The sequence below is a fragment of the Babylonia areolata genome, chromosome 7 (assembly GCF_041734735.1).
Source record: "Babylonia areolata isolate BAREFJ2019XMU chromosome 7, ASM4173473v1, whole genome shotgun sequence".
NCBI classification, from domain to species: Eukaryota; Metazoa; Mollusca; class Gastropoda; order Neogastropoda; family Buccinidae; genus Babylonia; species Babylonia areolata.
The window spans coordinates 35907477-35917868 of record NC_134882.1 but is presented as its reverse complement, the minus strand read 5'-3'; the positions used below and the strand labels follow the sequence as shown (position 1 = coordinate 35917868).

General features: G+C 40.4%; 1 protein-coding gene across 6 annotated transcripts in view; it reads left to right on the top strand.

Moving 5' to 3' along the window:
• Positions 1–8581, top strand: part of LOC143284016 (von Willebrand factor A domain-containing protein 3B-like) — a 93560-nt gene extending 84979 nt beyond the window's left edge. For all 6 annotated transcript variants that reach the window (XM_076590559.1, XM_076590558.1, XM_076590560.1 and 3 more), the window contains 4 exons: positions 678–799; positions 2398–2659; positions 4065–4299; positions 6633–8581. In XM_076590559.1, coding sequence (XP_076446674.1) covers positions 678–799; positions 2398–2659; positions 4065–4299; positions 6633–6753 — 740 coding nt within the window. In that variant the 3' untranslated portion in view covers positions 6754–8581. The remainder of the gene's footprint in view (positions 1–677; positions 800–2397; positions 2660–4064; positions 4300–6632) is intronic.
• The last annotated feature ends 1811 nt before the right edge of the window (positions 8582–10392 follow it).

The following is a 10392-nucleotide window of genomic DNA, read 5'->3' as shown; positions in this document are numbered from 1 at the left end:
TGGATTTCATGCCGGCATCGGGACCTGGTGCTTTGATTAAGGGGGGGAGAATTTTATTATCTTCCAGGACAGCATACATACCAGACTTCAAGTTCCCTTAATCCCTTTATATCCTTGCAGAAGATCAGATACATGAGTTAAAAGTTCCTGTGATCCATGTCAATGTTTGAAGGTGTCATGGAAACACGAACACACTCTTCATACACACCCCGAGATAGCGTGGTATGACTGCCTACATGTAGTGTTTGAAAGGGTAATATATGTTGTAGCTTTCTGGTAAATACAGGTCGGAGTTCCAGCCCTACATGCAGAAAGTCAGTTTAAAAATGAAAAAAAAACCGTCAAGATCTTGTATGCGGCATGCAATTAATGTGCGTAAAAGGGGTAACCACAGCAACAAGAGAGTTACAAAATTCAGTAGTAAAATCCACTCTAATATACATGTATGTGCGTGGATCTCTGTATGTGAGAGAGAGAGAGAGAGAGAGACGGAAGCATCACTGAATGACACAGGAAGTGAATGATGAGTACCTAAAGGCAGCTCTCCATTGGCTCTACCCAGCAGGAAGGGCAGCCTGTTGCATAATTGACTCTGTGTTTGTAAAAGTCTTTGACCCGGGACAGGTGCAATGTAAGTATCCATATCACTCAGCCATCCCTTATTTGTCCTGCGACAGGCACGGTCCAGCAGAACGTAGGAGACCTGAGCTACATAGTGGAGGATGCCACAGGCCACGTGGAGAGAATCTGGAGAGAGGACATTATCTCTGACTATGACGATAATGCTCCACCTCTTAAAGTACGCATCAGTTTCTTCTCTTTTCTCAAAAGGGCATGTGTCACTCATCTGTCACTGCAGCATGTGTCACTCATCTGTCACTGCAGCATGTGTCACTCATCTGTCACTGCAGCATGTGTCACTCATCTGTCACTGCAGCATGTGTCACTCATCTGTCACTGCAGCATGTGTCACTCATCTGTCACTGCAGCATGTGTCACTCATCTGTCACTGCAGCATGTGTCACTCATCTGTCACTCATCTGTCACTGCAGCATGTGTCTCTCATCTGTCACTGTAGCATGTGTCACTCATCTGTCACTGCAGCATGTGTCACTCATCTGTCACTGCAGCATGTGTCACTCATCTGTCACTGCAGCATGTGTCACTCAGCTGTCACTGCAGCATGTGTCACTCATCTGTCACTACAGCATGTGGTGGATTTTTTTTTTTTTTTTTTTTTTTATTCTAAAGTTTTTGGATCGTTTTGCTTTCATCTTGATTATGATAATATGTAGTAAATTTGTTTATCTTGATTATGATGATATGTAGTAAATTTGTTTGTATTAAATTTGTTAATGTACAGCTGATTACGATCATCATAATATCCACAATGTGGGGCTGTGACTGAATAATAATGTTGGGTGTTTTGTTTTTGTTTTTGTTTTGTTTTTTAATGTTTTCTTGGTGTGTTTTTTTCAAAGTGAACTTTTCAGAATCAAGCATGAGAACTTTTTAAAGAGTAAATGACAATAATTTAGCACTTTACAACTTTTTTCTTGTTTCCAAGAGAATGACAACTGAATACTAAGTTATGAGATAAAACTTCAGTCAACTCATGGGTGTGGATATTTCCATCTGACATTTTTATTGGCTTTTTTTTTTTCCTTTATTGTACTTCGGTATTAAGACATGTACTTCAGTCAAGAAGCCACTCAAGTCAGGCTGCAAATTTTGTAGTTGTGAAAAAGGAAAAAAAAAAAAAAGTAAGTCCCACCCACGTGAACAATTTTATCAGAAGTCAAGTCATTAGACTTAGTTGCTAACTTTTTTTTTTTTAAGATTGAAGGATTCGTTCGTTTATTTATTTATAGTCTGTTCATCTAAGATCATGATATTTGACTGAAAATAAATGATATTATTATTATTATTATTTGGATTATTATCATTCCTATCATAATGCTGATTGTTAGTATTAATTAGAAATCGACATTTCTGTATATTCGAATGAAAAGGGGGGCGGTTGAGGTTGGGGGGTGGGGGGGGGGGGGGGGGGGGGGGGGCAAGTGGGAGGGGACTAAGAAAGGAAGAGAGAGAGAGAGAGATAGACATACAGACTGACAGACAGACAGAGAACAGAATGTAGAAAAGATAGAGTACAAAATCTAAAATGGAGAGGGTGAGTGTCAGTGATTGAAGAAAGAAAAAACATAATATTGTAAGGGTGTGTGTGAGAGGCGGGATGGGGGAAGTGAGATTAGGGGGAAAATAAAAATTTTAAAAAAAAGAAAGAAAAATCAAATATTGTATGCACTACTTCTGTAGATTATTTTTTGAAAAGAGGTTCATGGATTGAAGGACAGTCATTGAAAAGTGAACAAACTGGCTGTGGTGTGACAGGAGAATGACAGAGTGGTGGCCCAGCACCCCCAGTTCAGCGGCAGCTACGCCCCAGGCAGCATGCTGTCCTTTGATGACGTACTTCAGATGGTCACTGTTCGCTTCTACGATGGCACAGAGGGGCCGGTACCCAGGGCTGAGGTCTACCAGCTGCCACGTGAGAAGTACAACCATGACGTTCTGCACATCCAGCAACGACAGCAAAACATGCTTGGACTGTCCGTGGTGGCCAGAGATGATGACAGTGGAGGGTACTTTCCTGGTGAGACTGTATTCTCTGTGGAGTCGCTATGGTTCTTTATTATTGCAATAGTCGAATAGTTACAGTGTTGGACTTTCTAATCTGATTGTCCAAGGTTTGGTACCTGGTGGGTTTGCATTTTCTACATATGCTGTGAGTATTTTCACAGCAGGCAAGACTGCTTCACGACCCCCATAGTAATACTTATGACAGGTGATGAGTCAGTCAGGACATGTTGTGTGTATAGTCACAGTGGTCTTCTGGAAATAACTCTGCTGGAACTGAGTGGAAAATTATCAGATTAAGTGTGTCTGCTGTACATTCAGCTCTTACCACATCACTTGACTTGATAGTAATCGTGATGGTGGTTTTCTTTGGTTAACACAGCTCACTTTGTTCACTTGTGATTGCACAGGGACCAGATGATGAAAATGATGTCATTCATTACACCAGTAGCAAAGGGAGCATAGAAGATTTTGTTGCCCATATTCCCGCAAATGTTGCAAATAATCTATTTGATGACAAGAAACTGGGTCAAGTATCAGCAGTGAATCAGTGCCAGCGATGGACAATGGAGGTAAAGCAAAGCTTGCAGTCATGACTGTAAACCGACAGTGTCAAACTGCTGTACTGACCAACCAGTGGTGTTACTTTGTGACTGTGCATTACATAATATTCATTTTGTGCTGTTTCATTGATTATCGCTTTATCATCTGTTTACTCCGTTATGTTAAAGTCTGCTTCAAATACAATTGTTCCTCTGTCTTGTATCAAATGAGCTTTGCTTTCTCCTTTGCTTTGTCTGTGAGTGTGTGTGTGTGTGTGTGTGTGTGTGTGTGAGTCTGTGTGAGTGAGTGAGTGTGTGTGTGTGTGTGTGTGTGTGTGTGTGTGTGTGCATGTGCAAAGTGTGCTATTTTCAAGAGTGCTAACCAAGAATTAAACAATTGTTTTTATATTTCAAATATACATCAGTGGAAAGATGAAATATCTGAATGTGCTAAATATTTCTGCAAATCAAATCAAACCATGTTGCTTATAGCCCAGTAGACGACAAAAGATAGCTGCAATATACTGTGGCTTTTCCATGTTTTTGTTTTTTTTAAAACCCCAGAATCAGGTGTCTTAAGGGATTTTCTATGCTGTGGCTACAGTGTTAAGAGTGAATACTGAGGTGTGAGGGTTGTGTTGAAAAGGTCAATAGCAGTGATATTTCTTACCCAGGGCTACATGTTTGCAGACCTGCTAGTGCCTTTATCTCCTTCGTGTGTACATAAAGCACTAAGTTTGCTTAGCATTAATGATTTTCCTAAGGCCATGAAAATAACGCAGGCTTGGGAAAATAAAATAAATTCTCAGCGCTTTAGCAAACTTCAACACTGATAAGATCGCTCGTGCAACATCCCCAGCCCTGTTTTCTCTCACGCAGGTCAGATCACGAAGATCACAGAAGGGGGACAGAACTACGTCGTCCGCTGGAGTGACGGCTCTCAGACTGAGCAGCTTCCTGTGCACATCTTCAGCGCAGTGACGCGGCGCCCCCGGCTCCTGATTGGGGACCGTGTCCTGGCTGTAGCCAGTCCTGACCAGGTCCTCTTCCTGCCCGGTCAGATCATCGCCGGTCAGCAGGGGAGCATGGTTGTGCGCTTCTGTGATGGCCAGGTGTAAGTGTTTGTTGGTTTTTCCATATTCTGTGATGGCCAGGTGTAAGTGTTTGTTGGTTTTTTCCATATTCTGTGATGGCCAGGTGTAAGTGTTTGTTGGTTTTCGTTCATTCTATATTCTGTGATGACCAGGTGTAAGTGTTTGTTGTTTTTTTTCCATATTCTGTGATGGCCAGGTGTAAGTGTTTGTTGTTTTTTTTTGTTCATTTTTTATTCTGTGATGACCAGGAGTAAGTGTTTGTTGTTTTTTCCATATTCTGTGATGGCCAGGTGTAAGTGTTTGTTGTTTTTTCCATATTCTGTGATGGCCAGGTGTAAGTGTTTGTTGTTTTTTCCATATTCTGTGATGACCAGGTGTAAGTGTTTGTTGTTTTTTTTCCATATTCTGTGATGGCCAGGTGTAAGTGTTTGTTGTTTTTTCCATATTCTGTGATGACCAGGTGTAAGTGTTTGTTGTTGTTTTTTCATATTCTGTGATGGCCAGGTGTAAGTGTTTGGTTTTTTTTTCCATATTCTGTGATGGCCAGGTGTAAGTGTTTGTTGGTTTTTCCATATTCTGTGATGGCCAGGTGTAAGTGTTTGTTGTTTTTTGTTCATTCTATATTCTGTGATGACCAGGTGTAAGTGTTTGTTGGTTTTTGTTCATTCTATATTCTGTGATGACCAGGTGTAAGTGTTTGTTGTTTTTTGTTCATTCTATATTCTGTGATGACCAGGTGTAAGTGTTTGTTGGGTTTTTTGTTCATTTCATATTCTGTGATGGCCAGGTGTGTTTGTTTTTTGTTCATTCTATATTCTGTGATGACCAGGTGTAAGTGTTTGTTGTTTTTTGTTCATTCCATATTCTGTGTTGACCAGGTGTAAGTGTTTGTTGTTTTTTGTTCATTCTGTATTCTGTGATGGCCAGGTGTGTTTGTTTTTTGTTCATTCTATATTCTGTGATGGCCAGGTATAAATGTTTGTTGTTTTTTGTTCATTCTATATTATGTGATGGCCAGGTGTAAATGTTTGTTGTTTGTTGTTCATTCTATATTCTGTGATGGCCAGGTATAAATGTTTGTTGTTTTTTGTTCATTCTATATTATGTGATGGCCAGGTGTAAATGTTTGTTGTTTGTTGTTCATTCTATATTCTGTGATGGCCAGGTATAAATGTTTGTTGTTTTTTTGTTCATTCTATATTATGTGATGGCCAGGTGTAAATGTATGGTGTTTATTGTTCATTCTGTATATTCCATGATGGCCAGGTGTAAGTGTTTGTTTTTTGTTCATTCCATGCATGCTTTAGTTTCAGTTTCCATTTCAAGGATTGAAAATGTATGGACTGATCAATATACTCTACAAATCTGTTGTATGATTCTTTTTGAATTGTAAACAGAATCAGATGCCTTATGGTTGTAAAGAGGTATTAGTCTTCATTTTTACATCATTCCACTTCCAGTGATATTGGACAATCAAAAATAATAATGTTATAAAATGTTGGGTTTTTTTTTTAATTAATTAAAAGCCAAACAAAGGGGAAGTGAGTGGGGGGAAGGGTGGTTAAGGTGGTGGGGGTTTGTAAGGTAGTAGTTGTAGTAGTAGTAGTAGTAGTATGCAAGTTTATGTTTTTCCTCTTTATAATGAAGACCAAAAGTTAAAGAGTGTGGGAGATTAGGTCTGTGTGTGTGTGTGTGTATAAGTGGAGGATGAGAGATTAGGTCTGTATGTGTGTGTATAAGTGGAGGATGAGAGGTTAGGTCTGTATGTGTGTGTATAAGTGGAGGATGAGAGATTAGGTCTGTATGTGTGTGTATAAGTGGAGGATGAGAGATTGGGTCTGTATGTGTGTGTATAAGTGGAGGATGAGAGATTAGGTCTGTATGTGTGTGTATAAGTGGAGGATGAGAGATTGGGTCTGTATGTGTGTGTATAAGTGGAGGATGAGGGATTGGGAGGGGGGGGGGGGGTGAGGGGGGGGATAGAGGCAGGGGGGTTCTGAGCTGGGTTTCAGGAGCAGTCTTAGCAGTGTTAAGTTTGCTTGCATCCAGAATTTTCCCAAATCTATAGAAAGTCTATGGAATCAGCATTAAGGAAAGGAAAATTCTTTGAGGAAATGTGGGATACTGCTATGGTCTCTTGTGCAACCCAGCCAAGGACATGCGTCTGTGCATTACCTGTGCATGAGTGCTGACATTCAATTTGATAGCCTCTTTTTTTCACTTCTGGATGCCAAATGATAAAGCATTTAAAAAATCTTATCTGGCTTCACAGGTACGAACAGGCCATTTTGGTCGAAGTTATTTGATTATTTCACACTTTGAACCTCCCAAAAAATGTTTTGCACTGTTTCAGACGAGATGATGTCAATCCACTGTATAGCTACTGGTTGAGCCCTGGTTACTTTGAAGAAGCATCATACTTCTGGAAGATCAATCAGCCCGACTTTGGAAAGAGACACATCTACCATGCATGAAGGACTTTTGTATAATAGCTGGAATTCCTGCTACACATTTCCCTTCTTCTCATGTTGTAATGATTGACTGCTCCCATTGAAAATCCTGTATTCTGCTGATAGCAAGCTTTAACGTGCAGAGTCTGTGTTGTGGGAAATGTTATGAATATTTTTAGCCTTGTTCCACATGTGTGAGGAAAAATTCTCTCAATGTGGTATTTTTGTGGATCTTTTTCTTTGACTACTTGTAAAGCAGCAAGAAAAACATTCTTGCATTCCAGTGTTGAAAAGGGGGAAATTTGAAAAATGATTTTGCTGTTTGTTATGAATTGCTTTCCTTTTTTTTTTAATTACGAGATTGTTATTTTCTGTGCTTTTCCATGTTTTGAAAGAAAAAGAAGCATAGTGGTAACTGATAGACTGCATTTACTATTACTTTTTTTACATTCAGCAATGCTCTGTGCATTTCCATGTTTGGAAAGAAAAAAGCATAGTGGTAATTGATATATTGCATTTACTATTACTTTTTTAAAATCAAGGAATGCACACAGACAGTTTGCTTCTGTCTTGTTTTGCTCATGTTTGCCTGCAGAAGTGTTCTATGTTAACCTGAAGGGTGTTTTTATGAACACTGCACATGTTTAGTTTGAAAGTTTAACAATGGTGTTGGGATATAAATTATCAAAGTAGACATTTTGACATATATTAGTTCTTCAGTCAATTGTCTGGTATCATGTGTAAAAAAAAGTTTTCTTTTTTTGATTCTAGAAACTTCATTGTAAAATTACTTCAGAGCAAAAATTGTGTTCCATGGCAAATGAAATCATTCAAACTGAATGGCGTCTTATTTGGTAGGGCCATGGCCATGTGTTGCACAGTTAAAAAAAAAGATAATTTTATTAAATGTCTGCTTTTTTGTCGCTGTTTTTCTTCCCTTACATTTGTTCCTTTCACTCTGGCAACAAGTTTGCAGGAGTGTTGCTGAGATGCTAAAAACAGTGGGACAGGAAACACGGACAATGGACTGGGGAAAGTTAGATATAGTATGACATTCAGAATCCACTACTTTTGTTGTAGTTACTGTGATGAATGAAATGAACTGATTCTGTTAGGGATACTAATGTTTATTTATTGTGGGTGGTATCCCTGCACAGTCACAATCCAGCAGTGCTAGCTGTGATGATGATGTGTCTGGTCTCCCCAAGCATACTGTTATCTTCATGTGTCAGCAGCAGTTGGTTTGTGCCCTGTGCAGCACATCTCACTGCCGGTTTCCCGTCCTCAAATGGGGTGTGTGGTGTGTTGTTCCTAGAGTTCCCTGTAATCAGAGTGAGTTAGTGTGTGCGTGTGTGAAAATGTTATAACTTTTGTTGCTTTTTGCAATGAATGTAGTCTTTCAAATGGTCTGCCTGTCTGTAATGTAATCATTCTCCCATCTTTATCTTTTTCTCTTTATTGTTCCCCCCTGACAATTTCCATTTCATTCATACTTTTCCACTGTTAAAAAGGGTAAACTGTGCTTGAGCATGTCCCTATAGTTTCTAGTACACAAAAGATATATCAACAGCAATTTTTATTACTCAAGAGTAATTTTCATTATTCTCAGATTAGATTATTTGGTGTGCATCTTTCCACATGCCCTATTGACCAATGCCTGTGATACTGGCCAGGTTGCCAGAACATGTAAATGTTACAGCTGATTTCTCCATGAGTTCGGGTATTGTAATTCATCACCACCGTCAAGTTTCTCATGGTAGTTTAAATATTTACTGTAGAATTTTCTTGTTTCGTCTTTTTATTGTTCTTGTTACCTTTAAAAGATGGCAATAAAATTTAGACTTAGTAGCAACCTTTGAGTTTGTTTTTGTCATTTCAAACTTTTTTGTGGCATCTTTGTTGGATGTTTTTTTTAATACAAGATAGTGAGAAATTTAACAGGTGCAAGGACAAAACTCACATGTGTATATGTGCACTCTCTTGGCTGCTTTTCAGATGTTTAATTGATGAATTATGATTTGAACATGACAGTAACTGCTCTGTCAAAGAACAAAGAGTAAACCAACTATTTGCATTGAATCTGGTGGTTTTGTTGAACTTGATGCAATCTTCTGTGTTTGTGGGCTACAACTCCCATGTTCACTAGCATGCAAGAGCAGGCTTTTTATGTGCATGACCGTTTTTCCCCACAATCGTTGGCTGCTATACTATTTTCAGGGGTGTGCTTGCCGGTTATATTCTTGTTCTCATTACCCACTGAATTATGACATTGATTACAGAATAATTAAGACTGACTGTCCCAGCCAACTTAGGGACGACTCAAGAGAAGCAACTTTGCCCATCAGAGCAGGACCCTTGAACAACAACACAGGGACATCCCTGACCGTGACCCCAGAGATCCATTGGTGTCAGCCTGTCCCTGCATGGGGAGAGGGAACACCCACCCACGTTCAGTCCAGCATCACTGGTGTTGGCCCCAGAGACTCTAGTCCTGAACCCTTCAGTACCTCCAAACCCACTGTCCAAGAGTCCTGGACTCATGTTTTATGCTGATGGCTCTGCCGAGAAAGCTGTGTAAAATGGTGGGGAAGGAATCTGCTATCCTTACCCAGGAGGCAGAGAAGAAAAGATCTGCTTTGCTACTGTCTTCTACTCCATCAACTACGAGGCTGAGGCAGAAAACAGCAGCAGCCCACATCAAGGTCAACGCTCATAAGTTTTCCTGACTGATGCCCTGTCAGGCCTTATAGTCCAACAAAAACACTGACCTAAACGACCTGTTCTCCACTCTTGCCTCCCACTGCAGGTGCCATTCTGTCTTCCTACAATGGATTCCCTCTCACTGCAATGAGCTGGCCAGTGACCCTCACAAAGGCTGGCACTAAACAAGAGCGGGTGGATAGGTCCACCAGCTACCCTGAGGTAGAGACCATCATCAAGGCCAAGCAACAGGTGATGCAACAGTATCCACACCTCAATGACAGACCCCTACTATACGTATACCTACAGAGTCAATAGGTGGGAACAGGTGTCAGTGTTCATACCCAGGACAGACTACAATCTGCCTAAAACACCCCTTATATACTAAATTCTGCATTGGTAACTCAGTACGGTGCCCCTGTGAGGCTGACAACCAGACAAGAACAGATGATCTGCTGAAGTCCTGCCCTTTCCATGAGGTGCACAGGAAGAGGTACTGGCCCGACCCAATTCCAGTGACCCAGAAGCTCTACGGCTGTGCGGAGGACATACAGTGTACAGCTGTCTTCATTACTGAGACTGGGATGTCCATCTGACCAACATGAAGAATACACAAACTTGATTTTCTGCATGCATTTACACCAGACCCGTTTACCCCCTCACATACCTAAGTGTAGCATAGTAACCTGGTAAGTGTAATCTGAGGGTAAAAAGTGTAATCCCACTCTATGAAATAATGCATTCATATGTGTGCGCAAGAGAAGTGTGTGATAAACAGACCGACCGAATGTGTGTGTGTGTGTGTGTATCGTTTTCAAGACAAGTGTGTGGGTGTGTCTGTATGTAAGAGACAGAGTGTGCGTGCGTGTGTGCATGACTGTGTATTGTTTTCAATAATGTTCAATTCAAGTCTGTGTTCAATTCTACTGTGCGTGTGTGATCACAGAGAGCGAGCTGGAAGGG